This window comes from Rhincodon typus, chromosome 12 (genome assembly GCF_021869965.1).
Source record: "Rhincodon typus isolate 14 chromosome 12, sRhiTyp1.1, whole genome shotgun sequence".
NCBI lineage: Eukaryota > Metazoa > Chordata > Chondrichthyes > Orectolobiformes > Rhincodontidae > Rhincodon > Rhincodon typus.
In genome coordinates this window covers 13,261,607-13,282,038 of record NC_063343.1, presented here as the reverse complement: position 1 = coordinate 13,282,038, position 20,432 = coordinate 13,261,607, and the positions used below count along the sequence as shown (strand labels likewise).

At 41.6% G+C, this 20,432-nt stretch overlaps 1 protein-coding gene across 1 annotated transcript in view; it reads left to right on the top strand.

Moving 5' to 3' along the window:
• The window catches only part of LOC109934887 (ran-binding protein 17-like), a 557,500-nt gene extending 537,427 nt beyond the window's left edge, over positions 1–20,073 (top strand). The window contains exons 14-15 of the mRNA XM_048603939.1: positions 7,006–7,133; positions 19,947–20,073. Coding sequence (XP_048459896.1) covers positions 7,006–7,133; positions 19,947–20,049 — 231 coding nt within the window. The 3' untranslated portion in view covers positions 20,050–20,073. The remainder of the gene's footprint in view (positions 1–7,005; positions 7,134–19,946) is intronic.
• Positions 20,074–20,432: the final 359 nt, after the last annotated feature.

Sequence of the window (20,432 nt, the reverse complement as noted above, 5' to 3'; positions counted from 1 at the left end):
GATTAGTATTCTCTTTAACTACTTGGAATTTCAAATACCATAATGTCTTCCCTAAGCCAGCTATTCTCCAATGTAAGCATTTCCAATTTTCATTGCCTGTCATAGCCTCATGTGCTCAAGTTTAGTTGAGGTGTCCAGCGACAGCTTCTAATGTATTTGTGCTCTGTTTAGTTATTTACAAGGAGAATTGGGGAAGAATCTCTGCATGGATTATCTCTATATCTTGCAAACACTTTAAGATCAGTAGAAATCCTAGAGAAGCTACAGTGACAGAAGATCATGACCAATAGCCAATGTCCATGAACCATGTCCAGTCTGAATCTGTGTCCTTGTAAAAGTACAAATTAAGAGCATGACTAGCCCAATAGAATACCCCTATTCACAGTCAACCTCCTGTTTTCAGGACACATTCACAGTGCACACTATACTGGCAGGAAAAGCAGAACAGCTTAACATTGTGATTGAAATGTAAATGTGTTTCAGATAAATTCTTTACCTCTACCAAAAATGAAGCAAAGAGATAAGATGAAGATGATAGAAGAGAAGAATAAATGTAAATACGATGTGAGATGTCTCATCATTCACCTCCCTTGAATGACCTAGTTTTGTCGTAGTGGATTCAGTATCTTTAACATTATCTGCTTCATGATGATTTGCATCCAAGTGCAATGAAAGATAGCACTACTTTTAAAATGATTAAGTGAGCGATAGAGGATAGACAGTGTTTCGCAATAGTAGGTGACATCGCATTATCATACTTTATGGATCACTGCAATCTTTCACATATTTGGTAGCCTAATAATTTCTATCCTGCGTAAACCAATGAATCATCCCCCCCTCCCAAGTATAAAAAATATCTGATTTCTATGCTTTGCCGACATTCTTCATTGGATATAAATAAAATAGGCTGTAATCTTTTCGCTTTTCAAAAGAAAGCAATCTATTATGATCAACAAAACTGTTTGGGGTTGTTAGTGTTTCTCACAAAGTGCCAGCCCGATTCTGAGCTTCCCCAAAACTAAACAAGAAATGAGGAAGGTTCAAGTAATTGACAGCAATTGTGGTTATTATCTATGCCTGAATCGGGCTGAAGAAATTAATGTTTTCATTTTGATGCATATTTCTTTTCTTTAAGAGTTTTCAGGAGGCCAGCTTTCGTTTATTTGAAATGCTGGCTGACAGAGCATTGCAACTAAGCCAGTGGTTCTAAGACTGTATCCCACAAAGCAGGCTTGCCATTTTACTTGCCTTTGAGCCCCACCTACAGCATCCCTGTTTGAGAAGCTGCCTAGAGAATGGCCCAACTCCATTTTTAAATCTTCTTCAAGCCAATTTTCTGTGGTCACAAAGAAACTAATCTGGCTCACTGCAGCTCATGTGGCCCCTCATCCTCTCCAACCCAGCCCATACTATCCGTTAGCACAATGCATGAGCATGCCATTTCGTACCCAATCCAACCAGAATGCTCTATCCAGGTGCTGGATTAACATGTATGAGTCAAGTAAAATGAGAGCCTAGCATCAGAATGTCTGCCTGTTAAAATTGATGCAACAATATAATAATAATGTAATAATAATGCAGTTATAGTTTGTTGTCCTAATGTCTGCAGTTATGAATGCGCTGCTGTAATATGATATCGCAATGTGCTGATCAGAAAATCCTAATTTGAATCCCTGGTCTACATTAAGTTATCTAATCTTGGCAAAAGCATATTCACTGTAATAACTAATGATGACAATCCAGTGGTCCAAGGTAGAAACGGTGAGTATATGTCATTGACTGAAGTTCCTCTCCAGACCTTTTGTTTTATTGATTCATTAATGGGATGTACTGTCACTGGTAAGAGCAGATTTTATTTCAGTTTCCCTTTGTTATCGAAGATGGCTGTTTATTTTATGCGTAGAGTCATCTGTTTTACATTGTAATGTAGCATGGAGAAGACAAGCATGGCTTTCCAGAGTGTATATGAGGATGCACTGTCTGATTTTTGTAGGGGCTGCTCAGTCTTTCTAGTTTCTCTTTCATGCATCGCTGCTTGTGTTCTTTGCTGTTGAAAGGAAATGTCACAACAGGTGAGATTGCTCTGCTAATATTTCACTCTCTCACATTTTTCACCCATGTCATATTTCTTGAAGTTCACTTCACAGGAGTCTTTGAACCTCAATCTAAGCCACCCTCACAATGTCCGAGTTTAAGTTGTGAATATAAGAACATTTTAAGGATTTTCTCATCTGTATTACATGTCCACTCCATGTGAACTGAACTCTATCTAACGCAATTCCAGAAGTTTCTGGCCTTTGAATTATCTCAGTATTGCTCACTTTGTTCTCCCATCGATCCCCATGACATTCCAAATAAATCTCATGTGGAGCAAATCATACACTAAATGCATTAGGCGCATTTGTCATTGTCTCTCAGGCATACAGGAGAATGGGTAATACCACAGCTTTATGCACAGCTTTCATAGAATGTTGCTGAAACCAGCCAGGCTAGCATTTATTGCCCATCCCTAATTGCCCTTAGGGTGGTGGTGAGCTGTCTTCATGAACAACTACAGGACTTGAGATGTAGGAACCCCTACAATACTTTAAGGAAAAAAGTTCCATGATTTTAACCCAGTGACAGTGAAGGAACTGTGATATAGCTTCAAGTCAGGATGGTGTGTGACTTGATGGGGAACTTGCAGGCAGTGATGTTTCCATGCATCTGCTGCCCGTGTCCTTATTGGTAGAGTTTGCAGATTTGGGAGGTGCTTGTTGAGAGGTCCTTGGCAAGTTATTGCTGCCTATCTTGTGGATGCTACATACAGAGCAACCACAGTGACTATTGTACATAGGTGGTGGGACAAAGGGTTTAACTTACTGGAGAGACTGGTGACACTGAAGGAATACCTAGTGCAGACTTGACATTTATAACCTGGATCCCAAATATATTTAAAGCTTTTGTCCCCTTTCTCTTCCTATGTTGACCATTTGCATTAATTAGTTCTTTCAGGCCTCTATGTTAATTTTTGGACAATGTCATTTATAAGGGAATATTTAACCTAAGAGCAATCTTTGATAAATAGCAGTAAACAAGAATATTTAAACAAGAATATTAAAAAGTGTTCTATCATGTTCATCACCAGAAGTTAATGGACATGTTCCTGAAATGCGACATTGACAACAATGATGAGAGATTTATCCATTTATTTATTGGAACCAAATAGAGAGCATTAGACTAGAAGAGAGAGAATCAGATGTGTATCAAATGAAGAGAAGAATAAGAACAGTATGGGTATGCTCATATATATTACTCAATATGTATGCAGAACAAATATTCAGAGTATTAAATATGCTTCCAGGGATAAAAATTAGAGTCAAAAACATAACAAACTTGCTGATGATAGTGAGGATTGAAATGGATGGTATCACACTGGAACAAGTGGAGAAGTTTGCCTACTTACAAAAATTGATAACAGAAGATGGTAGATGTGATACAGAAGTCCAAAAGATAGAGATAGCCAGAAGTAATTTTGTGAAGATAAAGGATGTGTTACCAGTAAGAAAATGAGGAAAAGTCGCAGAGTATGCTGCATTCTATCCACTTTATTGTATATCTCAGAAACTGAAGCCATAAGTAAAGATCTGTAGAAGAAGATCTCTGGAATTGCCTTTGAAAGTGGATGCTAAGATGTATTCTAAAAATTCCATGTGCAGACCATAAGATAAATGAAGGGATGCTTAAAATGTCAGTATTTCAGCCATTTGATGAAAACTGTAAAACTACAGAGATCGCATCTAGTGGGTAATACTGAATACAGCAGAAAGAGAGGTCGACATAGACAAAGTTGAATTATGGATGTCATGGAGTGGTCCCACGTGAGCTACAGTGGATGTGTGAGGATGGGGCAAATGTTACACACCATAACAGCAAATCTCCTGGTGGGATAGTGAGGACAAGCATGTGGAGACAACTGCTTAGTTTTGGACTGTTAATCCAGAGACTCAGCTAATGTTCTAGGGATCCAGCTTCAAATTCCACCACAGTAGATAGTGAAATTTGAACCCAATAAAAAAAATTGGAATTAAGAGTCGAATGACCGTGTAGATTGTCAGAAAATCCATTTCCTTCACTATCTATGATCTATGATCTATGATCTATGATGTCCTTTAGGGAAGTAAGCTGCTCTCCTTACCTAGACATGTGACTCCAGACCCACAACAATGTGGTTGACCCTTACCTACTCTCTGGGCAATTAAGGATGAGCAATAAATGCTGGCCTAGCGAGCAATGCCCTCATCCTGTGAATGAATAAAAAATAGCTAAAAACAGCAGCAGCTGCCCTCTATTCTGAGTCAATTTGATATTTTGCTCAAATGATAATGACGTCTAGCAATATATTTTAACCCCACACCAGTGTAGTGTCATCACCCGTACTTGTGAGACTCAAGTTGAGTATCATACCAATTACTGATGCCGTGATATGCTGTACCTTATGACAGTCCTTTCTCCATAGAAGGCTGTACAGATCTATTCAGGTATGTGCAGTAATGAGGCTTTTTTTACAGATAAATTAATGAATTTAATGATATGGGTTAACATGTGTGGCACAGTGATGATTGATAATCGGTGTACTCAGTTGAAAATTATCATCCCAGTATTTAATCAGGCAATTTCTCCAGTATGGTTACACTGCAGCTTTTATTGCAGTCAGCTCATCAGCTCCCAGTTTTACAGGAGGGCAATTGTATCTCATTTTGTCTTCACATATTTAGGATGCAGAAGGAACTGTTCAGGAAAAAAAAAACACTATCGTAATGTTCTTCTGGATTTCCAATATTGCAAATAATGATTGTGGGACTTTGCAAAAGCATTTAGCCAAACAATAAAATTGTTTATTCCCTTTTTAATTAGTGGATCACATTAACAGATTACCCATCTGAGATTCAGTCCAGGACATTTTATACTAGCAATTAAGAATGCTGGAAACAGTACTTTTAATAACTGCAAGTCATACTTAAACTACAAGCTCTGCTCTTGCTGTGAGACTAGAAGGTGTCATTTTATTGATCTGCCCATTACAAACAGCAGATTACAAGGCATTCCTGTTCCATTCCAAGTATTTTTTTGACGTTTGCAGGGAGGTTGCCACAATGATTAAGTTTTTAATAAAGCCACAGTTTTCTGCCTTAGAAATTGAAGGACAGTATAAGATGCTTTCTTTCTCTTAATAAAATTGAAACAACCAATTGCCCGATTGCACCTGCCTAAGTTCTGCTCCTGGTCCATCAACCATCACTGTTTCTTATACCCCAGCTCATGAGGGAATATTGAAAAATAAGTGCAAGATTGGAAATTAATTTGACTGACGACACTGTGCATTACAGGCACTGTCAGAGCAGTAAAGCTTTATATTTCAATTTAGTAATAAGGCAATACACTTTGATTACATGCTATGAACTAACCTTACCGCTTTCTTTTCTTAACATTTCTGCCAGCTTGTACCTTTGCCCTTCAAGAGAATTCTTGACTGCTTTCTGAGGTGCAGATGCACTCTTTGATGGCCATTTATTCATTGTTACCATGGGCTCAGTGGGGTCATTGAAATTGTTTTGCTTTTTCTCTGGTTGGCTTAAGTCTCACATAGTTCACATTTCAAAGTCATCCACCCATCCAAATTTTCTTCTTCTATTTACCCCTCAATTTCTCCCTGAATTATTGCCAGGTCGAGGCTGTCAAGTCTTTGTTTTGAATGCATGTACCTGGATATCATTTTTTCCTCCAATTACTTAACAATCCTTTTTAATCCTGAACTTGTACTCTGGATCTAAACCACTCAATCTTCGTTCTGTCTATTCTCCTAATTCTGAGCAACATCCACCGTACCTGCAGCTATTATTTTCCTCCCATCCTGTTTCATCTCAGCCCAGCTCTGATGACCATGGTGTGCAACACTCCACATGAGAGACATTTTTTCAGCTTCATGCAACCACTGTTAGACACTACTTAAATCACTGGTTACATTGGTAATTACTTCACTGTGGATTTAATTCTTGGATGTAACTTTAATGTTTATTATCATGCCAAAGTACTTGACTTTTTCATTTCCATTTAAAGCCATAATGCTGGCCTTTTATTCTTTTATGTTCAGTCCAAAAGTCTTGCTGTGTCCTTTGACTAGGCCTGCCTTAGATTAAAGCTCTTCTTTTGATCTGGGTATGAGTGCATTTTTTTTGTGTTAATTCGTGGATGTGCATGTCGTTACCTGGGTTAGCATTGATTACTGATCTCTCTAGACAAAGGAGAGAGCCAGTGTGTGTAATCTATTGGGATTTCCAGAAGGTCTTTGGCAAGGTACTGCACAGGAAGCTGCTAAATATCATGAGTCCATGGTGTTAGGGGCAAGGTACAAGCATAGATAGGGATAAAGGGGACTTTTCAGGATGGCAGCCAATTATTAGTGTAGTTCCACAAGAATCAGTGTTGGGACCACAACTATTCACATTATACAATGTGGATGATCCATCTGGATGAAGGAACTGAGGGAATTGTTGCTACGTTTGCTATATTCATTCTAATTGATAGGAAATTGCAGTGGGGATGGAGGTGGAGGTTCACCTGAGATTTCTTGACAGCATATGCAACCAGTGAACCCATCACAGGGCAAGCTCACATGAGGATCCCAACTGCACTATGTTGACTAACATCTGTCTCAGACTTCACAGAGTTTCAATGAAATTTATTCCACAACCTTTACAGAAAAGAAAGATTTTCTTCAGAGCTACACACATCCACTTTCTAATTTTGCATTGACACCTTTCTGCAACCACTGAATTATTTCTCCTGTCACATTTTTCACACTGCTATCTGCCTGTAGATTGAATACCCTGGTGATTGAGCTCAGACAAAGCTTTATCTTTGGTGCTTAACGAATTGAGGCCAAGATGCACTGAGAAATAACACTGCAAGTGCTGAATAGTGAAACTCAGTTGATCTTTGACACATTGTGCTTTCTAATTGCAGTATTTCAGTGAGTTGAGAAGAAATTTGATAAGCAGTCAGGACCCTGAGCAGCAGCAAACACTGAATGCATGTTTTGAGAAATTAATGGAAGGAGTGGAACAGAATTTGCTAATCAAGAACAGAGACAGGTAAGCTGAGTCAGTGAAATCAATCTGGGAAACTGGTGTAGAGTTGGAGTCAAATATAGGCGAGACCAGATAAGGACACATCAGGTTTTCATTCCTCAAAGGACACTAGCAAAGCAGTTGGGTTTTTAAAGCAGTCCACTAGATAGGTGGTGACTTTTACTGATATCAGCTGTTTATCTGCAAATCTTTTAAACGAAATTCAAATCCTTAAACATGCATGCTGTTGGACAGGTTGGGCACACAACAAATGAATTTAATGCAGAGAATAGATTTTCTTAATGGGAAGAAAGAGGAGAGACAATATAAAAAAAGTACAATTCTAAAGGAGGTGCAAGAATAGAGAGACCTGTGGGATAGGAGGTATTGGTGGTATATGTGTGCAAATCATTGAAGTTGGCAAGGCAGGTTGAGAATGTAGTTAATGAGACATTCAGGTTCCTAGGCTTTGAAAATAGAGCCATTGTTGCAAAAACAAAGAAGTTATGCTGAACTTCTATGTGAGTCTGCTTTTGCCTCTGCTGAAGTATTGTGTCCTGTTACAAGACACATTGTCAAAGGCCTTTTGAACCAAGAATTCTAGGAGAACTGGTGACTTAATGGCAATTTCCTAGCAAGGCACTCAGTTGTATCAAACCATTACCAAATTGAAAAGGAATGACACTAACTGGATCATCTATCAACTTGAGAAATGGGAAACAACAATAGCAAAACTAATCCTATTGACACTGCAAATTCTCCTTACAACATTTGTTTTTTTTGTGGGGGTGTGGTGTTTGGTGGGGATCTTGTGCCAAAATTGCGAGACTGGTCTGTCTCACAGCCAGATATAGCAACAGCCAGATATAGTTATCCTCATGGAGTCATACCTTACAGACAATGTCCCAGACAACACCATCGCCATCCCTGCGTATGTTGTGTCCCACTAAAAGGACAGATCAAGCAGAGGTGACGGCACAATAGTGGACCATTAGGAGGGAGTTGCCCGGGGAGTCTTCAACATTCCCTCTGCACCCCATGAAGTCTCATGGCATCAGATCAAGCATAGCAAAGGAAAATGAGGTGTCAAACTGGAAAAACCACAACACAGCACTACTTGCATATCAAACAGCTGAAGAAGCAAGTGATAGACAGAACTGAATGATCCAACAACCAAGGGATCCAACTTAAGCTCTGCAGCCCAAGTCATAATTCATGGTGGACAATTAAACAATTATTCATTCGAGAAAGTTCCACAACTATCCCCATCCTCAATGATGAGGGTGCCTAGCACATCAGTCAAAAATATGTCTGCAACATCTGCAGTCATCTTCAGCCAGGATTGCTATGTGATGATCTATTTTTGGCATCCTCCTGCAGACCCCAGAATCACAAGACCCAGTCTTCAAATAATTTGATTTACTCCACTTGATATCAATAAACAACTGAAGCACTGGATGCTGCATTAGCTACGAGAATAAAAACCTTCCAGCAATAGTACTGAAGATATGTACTTTAGAACTAACTGTGCCTTAGCCAAGACAGTCTGTGTGGCCGAGACATTGGCATTACCCAACAATGTGGAAAATTGCCCAAGAACACAGAAACAAGACAATTCCAACCTGGAAAATTACCAGTCTACTCTCATTCATCAGCAAAGTATTGGAGGGGCCCGTCAATAGTGCAATCAATCAGCACTTGTTCAACATTAACCTGCTACAGAGTTTGAGTTCCATCAGGGCCAGTCAGCCCCTGACCTTGTTATAGCCTTGGTCCCCACTTGCTTGGATGAGTGCAGTTCCAACAATACTCAAGAAGCTTGAGACCAGAAAAGAACAGCCCACTAGATTGGCCCACATTCACAAACATACATTCCACCAATACTCAATAGCAGTAGTGTATCATCTTCAAGATGTATTGCAGAAATTGACCAAAGATCTTTAGACAGCAATTTCCAAGCCCATGACCACTTCCACCTCAAAGGACAAGGGCAGCAGATATATTGGAACGCCTCCACCTGCAACTTCCCTGCAAGCCCCTCATCATCCTGACTTGGAAATATATCTCAATTTCTTCAGTGTCACTGGGTCAAAATCGTGGAATCCCCTCCCTAACAGCACTGTGGGTTATATCACGTGGACAGCAACAGTCCAGGAAGGCAGCTCACCACCACCTTTTCAAGGACAATTAAACATGTGCAGTAAATGCTGGTCCATGAATGAATTCAAATAAAACATGAACAAAAGAGCTGAATGCCAGGGGTGAGGTGTGAGTGACTGTCCTTGACATCAAGGCTGCGATTGACTGACTGTGGCATTAAGACGCCCGACCAAAACTGAAGTTGGCTGGAACCATGGGGAAAACTCTCTGCTGATTGGAGTCACACTTAGCACAAAGGAAGATGATTGTGGTTATTGGAAGCCAATTATGTCAGCTCCAGGACATCTCTGCTGGAGTTCCTCAGGGTAGCTCCTTGGCTCAACCATCTTCAGCTGCTTCATCAATGATCTTCCTCCTGTCATAAGGTCAGAAGTGAGAATGCTCCATGATGACTACAAGCAGCATTTGTGACTCCTCAGTAGCATTCTGTATTGATATACAGTAATAGCTGGGAAGGTCCAGATTGGGCTGAGAAGTGGCCAGTCACTCTGATGCTACACTGGTGCCTGGTAATAATCATCTCCAACAAGAGAAAATCGTTTGCCACTTGACATTCAATGGTCTCACTGCGGCTGAATCCTCTACTATCAATATCTAGGGGTTTACATAGACCTGAAAGTGAACTGGTCTAGCCACGTAAATACTGTCAACAGGAGCAGGTCAAAGGCTTGAAATTCTATGATGGGTAACTCATCTCCTATTTCCCCAGTGCTGGTCCACCACCTACAAGGTACAAGTCAACAGTATGACAGATTACTCTATATTCTCCTGATTGAATGCAGCTCCAGCAAGCCTAGAGAAGCTTGACACCATCTAAGACAAAGCAGTCCATTTGATTATAGTCAGAAGTCACATGACACCAGGTTATAGTCCAACAAATTTACTTAAAATCACACAAGCTTTCGGAGCACAGCCCCTTCGTCAGGTGCAGTGACAGACAAGAGCACACAGACACAGAGTTTATAGGCAGAGAGATTAAGGGCAGAGAGATCAAAAAAATCATACAATTGCTGTGAATGGAGTGTCAGATAATAAGTCTCTGCAGGTGACCAAGAGTGTTAGACAGTGAGTAAAGTGTTTATAAAGTCAATATCAGTGCTGCGCTGTCATGACAATCACACAGAGCAAATATACAAAAGGTGATATATCAAGTCGGACACTTAATTATAGATGTGAGGCCTTGTTCAGAATCTGTCTCAGAGTTTTAACCTGGAATCAGGCTGGTTTTATTCCGAAAGTAGGAATTTATAAGATGCCACACTGACTGACTGTGACTACAAATTGTGTGTTTTTAACAAAATAAAAAGTATCAGCAAATAACCATCTTGGATGAAATGATTCACCCCGTAGATTTGTGTGTGTGTGCGTGTGTGTGTGCGCGTGTGTGTGTATGTGTGTGTGTATGTGTGTGTGTGTGTTTGTGTGTGTGAGACAATGTGTACCCGAGAGAGTGTAATAAGTAATTCAAAACTTTACCAACTAATTAAGGTAGAGAGATCATAACAATTTATCAAGGTGATGGTGTCAAAACAGGAAATTAAGAAAGATTTTACAGATACTTAATGGTGTGGTGAGGTCACATGCAGCGCAACATGAACCCAAGATCATGGTTGAGGCTGCCCTCATAGGTACGGAACTTGGCTATCGGTCTCTGCTTGGCAATTCTGTGTTGTTGTGTATCTCAGAGTCCACCTTGGAGGATGCTTACCCGAAGATCCTTGACTGCTGAAGTGCTTCCCAACTGGGAGGAAACATTCCTGTCTGGCGATTGTTGCGCTGTGTCCATTCATCCGTTGTCGAAGCATCTGCATGGTCTCACCGATATACCATACCTCAGGGCATCCTTGCCTGCAGCGTATGAGACAGACAACATTGGCTGAGTCACATGAGCATCTGCTGCATACGTGGTTGGTGGTGTTCCCACATGAGATGATAGTATCCAGGTCAATGATCTGTCATGTCTTGCAGAGGTTGCCATGGCAGGGTTGTGTGGTGTTGTGGTTGATGTTGTCCTGAAGGCTGGGTAGTTTGCTGCAAACAATGGTCTGTTTAAGGTTTGGCAGTTGTGTGAAGGCGAGAAGTGGAGGCGTAGGGAAGATCTTGGTAAGGTGCTGATCATTATTGATGACATTTGAAGGCTGCGGAGAACATGGCGTAGTTTCTCCACTCCGGTGAAGTACTGAACGACGAAGTGTACTCTATTGGTCGTATCCTGTGTCTTTCTTCTGAGGAACTCGTTGCAGTTTTTCACTGTGGCATGTCAGAACTGGCGATCGATGAGTTGAGTATTGTATCCAATTCTTATGAGGGCATCTTTGAAAATCTTCAGGCGTCTGTCGCATTCCTCCTCATCTGAGCAGATCTTGTGTATGTGCAGGGCTTGTCCATGGAGGATGGCTTCTTTAACATGTTTAGGGTCAATGCTAGAGAAGAGCAGCATTGAGAGGTTTTCATGGGCTTGCGGTAAAATGAGGTTCTGAAGTGTCCATCCTCGATGGAGATGCATGTGTCCAAGAGTGAGACTGATTCTGAAGAGTAGTCCATGGTAAGTCTGATGGTGGGATGAAACTTGTTGATATCCTATGTAGTTATTTCAGTGATTCCTCACCATGAGTCCAACGGAAGAAAACATCATCAATGCATCTGGTGTATAACGTTGGTAGGAGGTCCTGCATAGCAAAGAATTCTTGCTCAAAACTGTGCATGTAAATGTTAGCATACTGGAATGCAGATTTGGTCCCATGGCTGCTTCGTGTATCTGGATGAAGAACAGGTTGTCAAAGGTGAAGACTTTGTCGTCGAGGATGAAGTGGATGAGTTGTAGGATTGCATCTGGAAATTGGCAGTCTTTAGTATTGAGTTCTGAGGATGTTGCAGCGATACCGTCGTCGTGGAGGATGCTGGTGTAAAGTAGTGGAGAAATGTTCGTTGTGATGAGGAATGTTCCTGATTCGACTGGTCTGTGGGTGCTGAGTTTCTATAAGAAATCTGTAGTGTCGGGACAGAAGCTGGGGGTTCCTTGTACAATGGGTTTCAAAATGCCCTCGACATAGCTAGAGAGGTTCTCACACAGGGTCCCATTGCCTGATATGATGGGACGTCCCAATGTGTTGGCTTTGTGTATAATCAGAAAGCAGTAGAAATCTCCTACGTGGGAAGTACGCGGGATGAGAGTGCATGGGATACTCTGAAGGACTGGATCAAAAGTCTTGATCAGTCTGTTGAGTTGACGGATGTGTTCTTTGGTTGGATCAGCAGGTAGTTGGCTGTAGCATTCCTGGTTGTCCAGTTGTCGGTATACTTCTTTAAAGTAGTCCATTCTATTTTATCTAACGATGGCTCCTGCTTTTTTCTACTGGTTTGATAACAATGTTGCAATTGGTCTTGACAGCATGGATGGCATTGCATTGTGCTTGGGTGACATTCGGCACTATCTTGTGAGTGCGGCTGATGAATCTGGTGTTAACGCACCTCCTGACGGCCCAATTCAACTTTGGTCGTTGTACTGCACTCTCTGTCGACTGCTCCAGTTCATTGGTTGTCCCATTGGCCTTGCTGCTGACATCTTGGGGTTTGTGGAAGAATTCCCGGACCCTCATTCATCTGATGAATTCCTCTGTATCTGCTGCAAGACCAATGGGGTCCATTTTGCTAATGGGGCAGAAATTGAGCCCTCAGCTGAGAACTTTGATTTTGTCGGGTTGAAGGGTGTGGTCAGATAAGTTGACAATGGATTTCCCTGTGGTGGTATCGCTTTTAACTGTGGAACCAGGGAAGGCTCGGTCACTGCTGGTGGTGACGCCAAGGTTCTCTAGTTTCTTATTCTTGGTGTGCATGTAGGTGGTGTAGTTCCATTGCCTCATCTGCTTGGCAGTGTCTGGAAATTGTTCTGCTGTATCTTGAGAAAAAGCTGAGAATATAGACATTACCTCGATTTCAAAGTTGCAATGCCTGCTGTAGAGTTGCTGTATGAGATGGTTGAGTAGTTTGCAAGACGTGCAATGGCAGAGTCTCTCAGCATAGTCTGAGTTGTAGGTCGAATTGAGTGGGTTCATGATCTATAGTCCTTTTGGGATCTTCTCTGTTTTCTTGCATTTCTGCAGAAACTTGCTGTTTGTGTCAATATGCGTGATCTTCTTGGAGATCGTCACCACTTTGAGCCAGCGCTTTGTGGTGTCAATGAATGTTTTGACACTCTACCACAGCATATGCCATGATGATGGCATTGCTGCAATAGCCTCAGTACTCAATACCAACAACTGCCAATTTCCTGACGCCATCCTACAACTCATCTGCTTCATCCTTGACCACAAAGTGTTCACCTTCAACAACCAGTTCTTCATCCAGATACACGGAACAGCCATGGGGACCAAATTTGCTGCCCAATAGGCCAACATTTTCATGCACAAGTTTGAGCAAGACTACTTTGCTGTGACCTCTGACCAACACTAAACATCAGATACAGTGACCACATTTTCTTCCTTTCGACTCAGGACGAGGAATCACTGAAAAATCTACATAGCAATATCAACAAGTTGCATCCCACCATGAGACTTCCCACGGACTACTCTTCAGAATCAGTCTCACTCTTGGACACATGCGTCTCCATCAAGGATGGACACCTCAGTACCTCACTCTACCGCAAGCCCACGAAAACCTCACGATGCTGCACTTCTCTAGCTTCCACCCTAAATATATTTTAAAAAGACATCCCCTACGGACAAGCCCTGCACATACACAGGATATGTGCAGATGAGGAGGAATGTGACGGACACCTGAAGGTTTTGAAAGATGCTCTCATAAGAATGGGAAAGGATACTCAACTCCTCGATCGCTAGTTCTGACATGCCACAGTGAAAAACCACAGCGACCTCAGAAGAAAGACACAAGATACAACCAATAGAGTAAAAACCAAAAGAACTGTGGATGCTGTAAATCAGGAACAAAAAAAAAGTTGCTGGAAAAGCTCAGCAGGTCTGGCAGCATCTGTGGAGGTGAAAACAGAGTTAACATTTTGGATCCGGTGACCCTTCCTCAACTAATAGAGTACCCTTCATCATCTAGTACTTCCCTAAAGCAGAGAAACTACACCCCATGGTTCTCCGCAGCCTTCAACATATCATTGATGATAATGAGTATCCCTCCAAGATCTTCCCTACGCCTCCACTTCTCGCCTTCAAACAACTGCCAAACCTTAAACAGACCATTGTTTGCAGCAAACTACCCAGCCTTCAGGACAACATCGACCACAATACCACACAACCCTGCATTGCAACCTCTGCAAGACGTGTCAGATCATCGACTTGGATACTGCCAGCACATGTGGGAACACTACCCACCACGTACATAACAGATACTCATGTGACTCAGCCAATGTTGTCTGTCTCATACGCTGCAGGCAAGGATGCCCCGAGGTATGGTATATTGGTGAGACCATGCAGATGCTACAACAATGGATGAATGGACACCGTGCAACGTTTGCCAGACAGGAATGTTCCCTCCCAGTTGGGGAACACTTCAGTGGTCAAGGGCATTCAGCCTCTGATCTTCGGGTAAGCGTCTTCCAAGGCAGACTCCGAGGTACACAACAACACAGAATTGCCAAGCAGAGATGAATAGCCAAGTTCCGTACCCATGAAGATAGCTTCAACCGTGATCTTGGGTTCATGTCGCATTGCATATGACCCCACCACACTGTTCAGTATCTGTAAAATCTTCCTTACTTTCCTGTTTTAACAGCACCACCTTGAAAAATTGTTATGATCTTCTTACCTTAATTAGATGGTACAGTTTTGAATTACTTATCACACTCTCTCACACTCACACTGTCTTACACACACTGTCTCACACCCACTCTCACACACGCGCTTACACACACACAGTCTCACACATGCACACACACGCGCACTCCCTCTGACACAAACACACACACCACACACACACACACACCACACACACACAGACCCTCTCTCACACACAGTCTCATACACACACATACACACGCACTCTCTCCCACAAACACATAAACACACACACATATACACTCTGTCTCTTCCATGCACACACACGCAAATAAATCTATGAGGTGAATCATTTCATCCAAGATGTTTGTTTATTTGCAGATAATTTCTATTTTGTTTAAAAAAACACAATTTGTAGTCACAATCAGTCAGTGTGGCATCTTATAAATTCCTGCTTTCGGAATAAAACCAGCCTGATTCCAGGTTAAAACTCTGAACGAGGCCTCACACGTCCAACCTCACATGTCAACTTTTGTATATTCCTATCGCTCTGCGTGATTGTCATGACAGCACAGCACTGATATTGACTTAATAAACACTTTATTCACCATCTAACAATCTTGGTCACCTGCAGAGACTTATTATCTGACACTCCACTCACAGCAGTTGTATGATCTTTTGATCTCTCTGCCCTTGATCTCTCTGTCTATAAGCTCCCTGTCTGTGTGCTCTGCCCTCTCACTGCACCTGACGAAGGGGCTGCACTCTGAAAGCTTATGTGATTTAAAATAAACTTGTTGGACTGTAACCTGGTGTCATGTGACTTCTGACTTTGTCCACCCCAGTCCAATACCTGCATCATCACTTGATTGTATTATGATCCCAGCTGATGTTCATACCAGACAAGTCAGACAGGAACCTGGCCTGATAGAAAAGATTTTGAAAGTTTTGGTTTTAAGGAAGTGGTCTCTTGCTGAAACATAAGCACACAATACTGCAGGGTTTTACTTTAACAATATAATGTAAGTTTATACGGAAGAAATGAAGATAAAATAGAATAATCCAAACCATCTATTTCTGTTACGAATTCAAAGATTTTAAACACAATAAAAATATAATCTCATTAATCCCAAAACAATGTGCCTGTATAAATTGAAAAGAAACCAGTATAGTACCCAAAACAAATCTCAAAACATCACTTGTATTATACTCGCATCAGAGTCTGTGTACCTAACACCTTGGTAGGTTTGAGTCACTTTCAACTTCAACTTTTATACTGAAACTGCGATAGCTTTTTTCCTGGACCTACCAGACACCTGAGCTTCATTGTACTCATTTTTAAGTAACCTCTTCAGGGTTTTTATCACAACACTTCTAGTCTGAGTCCTACACTAACTCTTCATTCTGATTCCCTATATCTATCAATGCCTTTGCAGGGGCACAGCACCTATCCTGTTCCAAGGACTTCGCAGAACTGCTCCACTCAAAACCAAAAATGAAACTAAAAATCTTGCTCTCTAAAAGATATGGGTATTTCCTTTAGAAAGCAAATTCCAAAACACTTAAACAAAGCTTTGACCATTAATGACCATTAATAACCACAAACAATGACCATTGTTTACCATGCTGGTTGACAAAATAAAATCCATTAGTAATGCACATCCATCCACTCTACAGTCATGCTTCAAAAAGCGTTTTTAAAAGAAATCACCATGGTTTTAGAAATAATTAGAAGTTAACTGCTAACTTTAAACACAAAAAAAAGCCATCAGTCACAAACTCAAAAACCAGAAACTGAAACTCACACAAATAGTATTACAAATTGTACATATAAACCTGACCATTTACATCGCATTTCACACTGCTTTTACCACCTTCAACACTCAGTCCTTCAACATCAACGCACAGTTGCAGCAGTGTGTGTCATCTACAAGGTGCACTGCAGCAACTTTCCAAGGCTCCTTCAGAAGCAGCTCTGAGCTCACAACCTAGAAGGACAAGGGCAACAGATGAATAAGAACACCACCACCTCCAAGTTACCTTTGAGGACACAAATTATTCTGACTTGGAATTTTATCTCTATTCCTTCACTTTCTTTTTTATTCACATGTGGGATGTGGGCATCGCTGGCTAGGCCAGCATTTATTCCCTATCCCTGGTTGCCCTTGAGAAGGTGTTGGTCAGTTGCATTCTTGAACCACTGGTGTACATGTGCCCCTGATAGACCCACAAAGCTATTAGGGAGGGAATTCCAGGATTTTACCCAACAATACTAAAGGAATAGCAATGCATTTCCAAGTCAGGATGGTGAGTGACTTGGATGGGAACTTGCTAGTGGTGGTGTACCCTGTATCTGCTGCCCTTGTCCTTCTAAATGGAAGTGGTTGAGGGTTTGAAAGTTGCTGTCTAAGAATCTTTGGTAAATATTTGCACTGCATCTTGAAGATAGTACACATTACTGCTATTGAGCTTCGGTGTTGTGGGGTGTGATGCCAATCAAATGGGCTGTTTTGTTCTAGATAGTGTTGAATTTCTTGGGTGTTGTTGGAGATGCACTCATCCAGGCAAGTTCAGAGTATTCGATCACACTTTTGACTTGTGCCTTGTACATGGTGAACAGACATTGGGAAGCGAAGAGGTGAGTTAAAAGCTACAGGATTTGTAGCCTCAGACATGTTCTCATATTCTCTGTTCTTTTGCTGATGTCTAATAACCACAATCATTTTCCTATGTGCCAAGTATGTCTCCAAGACGCGGAGAGTTTTCCTTCTGATTCATATTGATTGCAGTTTTTTTAGAGTTCCTTGTTGACTCAATTTGTCAAAAGCAACCTTGATATCACAGGCAGTTACTCTCATCTCATCTCTGGAATTCAGCTCTTTTATCCATGTTTGAACCAAGATATAATGAGGCCAGGAGCTGAGTTGCCCTGGTGGAACCCAAAATGTCCATCAGTGAGCAGGTTATTGCTGAGCAGATGTGCTTGATAGCATTGTTGGTGAAACCTTTCATCACTTTACTGACAACTGAGACTGATGGGACGGTAATTGACTAGGTTGGATTTGTTCTGCTTTTTATGTACAGGACATACTTAGGCAATTATCCACATTTTTGAGTAGATATAGAAGTACTGGAACAATTCGGCTAGGAGAGCAGCACATTCTGGAGCACAAGTATTCAGTACAATTTCCAGAATATCGTCAGTGTTCAGTGCCTCCAACCATTTCTTGATATCATGTGGAGTGAATCAAATTGGCTAAAGACTGGCACCTGTGATGCTGAGGACTTCTGGATGAGGCTGAGATGGATCATTCACTCACCACTTCTGACTAAAGAATGTCGCAAATGCTTCAGCCTTATCTTTTGCATTGATGTGCTTGGCCCTTCCATCATTGGTAGTGCAAACATTTGTGAAGACTCCTCCTCCAGTGATTTGTTTAATTACCCACCACCTTAACAACTGGATGCGGCAGGACTACAGAGCTCAGATCTGATGCATTGGTTGTGAGATGGCTTAGGTCTATCTATTGCTTGCTGCTTATACTGTTTGGCATGCAAGTAGTCCTGTTTTGTGGTTTCATTTGGTTGACATCTCATTTTCAGGAATGCCTGGTGCTACTGCTGGCATGCCCTCCAGCGTTCTTTACAGTTGCTGGATCTTTATTCTGGAACTTCCTCCCTAATACTGCAGATCGGTCTACACCACATGGACTGCTGCTTTCAATAAGGTAGCTCACAACCAACTTCTCAAGGTAGTGATGAGCAATAAATGTTGGCCAAGCCAGCAATGTCTACCTCCATTGGATGAATTTTAAAAAACGACTAAATCCCATGGACTGCAGCAGATCTGGCTGAAAGACACATTAATAGCTCGCTGGGTACTTGACATTGAAGCAGAAATCACCCAATGCTTACTGCTTACAGGTATTGATTCCACAAATGCTAACTGCTGGTCATGTGAAAGGTTAGGGTCGAGGGAATTGGAAAGATTGGCAGCAGGAAGGGCTTTCAGCAAAGTGGTGTCATAGTAGCTGAGGTTATTTTTGGGACCCAAAAGAGGTCTCTTTCACATGGACCCAAAAGGGTTTATACTCACAAAGTTTATACTCACCCTATGGGCTTCTCCTTCTATGGAGCTGAGCTTTATTCAGCAGGTCGTTAAAAATGGCTTTAATTTGCATTGTCCTATGGGACCAGATTCACAAGGCTGCAACCCAAGTGAGGCATCGAACATTCAAGAAATGTGTCTGAAATAGCATTTAGTATTATTTCAAGCTTAAATTTCAAAGGCCACACCCATGCAGTTTCCTCTACGCAGGGTTGAGGGTGAGGATTAAAATCCCTTTTTTTACTGTCTGGATTCACAGAAGTAATGGTCTCTTGCATATGATGTTGGTAGGCTGGCACCTCCCCATAGAAATTATACAGTGTGGAAACAGGCCATTTGGCCCAGCAAGTCCACACTGCCCCTCTGAAGAGCATTCCACCCAGACCCATTCCCCCACCCCTGCATTTCCCTTATCTAACCCACCTAACCTAAACATCCCTGGGCACTATAGGCAATTTAGCATGGCCAATCCACCTACCCTGCACATCTTTGGACTGTGGGAGGAAACTGGAGCATCTGGAGGAAACCCATACAGATAGGAGGACGATGTGCAAACTCCACACAGACAGTTGCCCAAGGCTGGAATTTAACCTGGGTCCCTGGCGCTGTGAGGCAGCAGTGCTAACCGCTGAGCCACTGTTCCACCCCCTCCTATATGACCATTTTCCAGCTAGAATAAGCACAAACCAAATTGGTTAAAAAGAAAACTAGATGGAAAAGAGTTGTTTAATTCAAGCACAAATTGTTTATTTCAGTAGTTTGATTTTTTATCAGGATTCTCATTGAGCTTAGAGTCAAAAGGCTGTTTGTCTTTTTCCATCATCACAGGTTTACACAGAACATGTCCATTTTCAAACGTGACGTGACTGAGACTTTGCGCATCTGTACATCTGCCAATACCCCTGTGGGAACCGTAGATATGGTGAGCTGATTCCAAAACTGATGGCGGAGTGATCAGAGGATCTGCAGTCCCTAGGACAGTGAGCATTATGCCAATGCCTTTTGTTACTGCTGCAAAATAAAATGTGTCTTTTCCACCTTGGTACTTGAGACAGTGGTGATCTTCCTGGGTTGGGATGAGGGATGCAAATTTGGTAGCAAAATCTAGTGAAGATTCAGAATGGGTTACTATCTAGCACCTCACTTATTACTGGCTTACACTGTTCTTGATGTCCTTGCAAACATTAAGCCCTAGCCAAAGCTAGTGTTGGGTATAATAACTTCCTTGTTTATAGAGGAGCCAATTCGCAACAACTCTCATAAGATTACACTTTTCCAACAATGTAGGACACTTCTCAGATGGGCAGAAGTTGA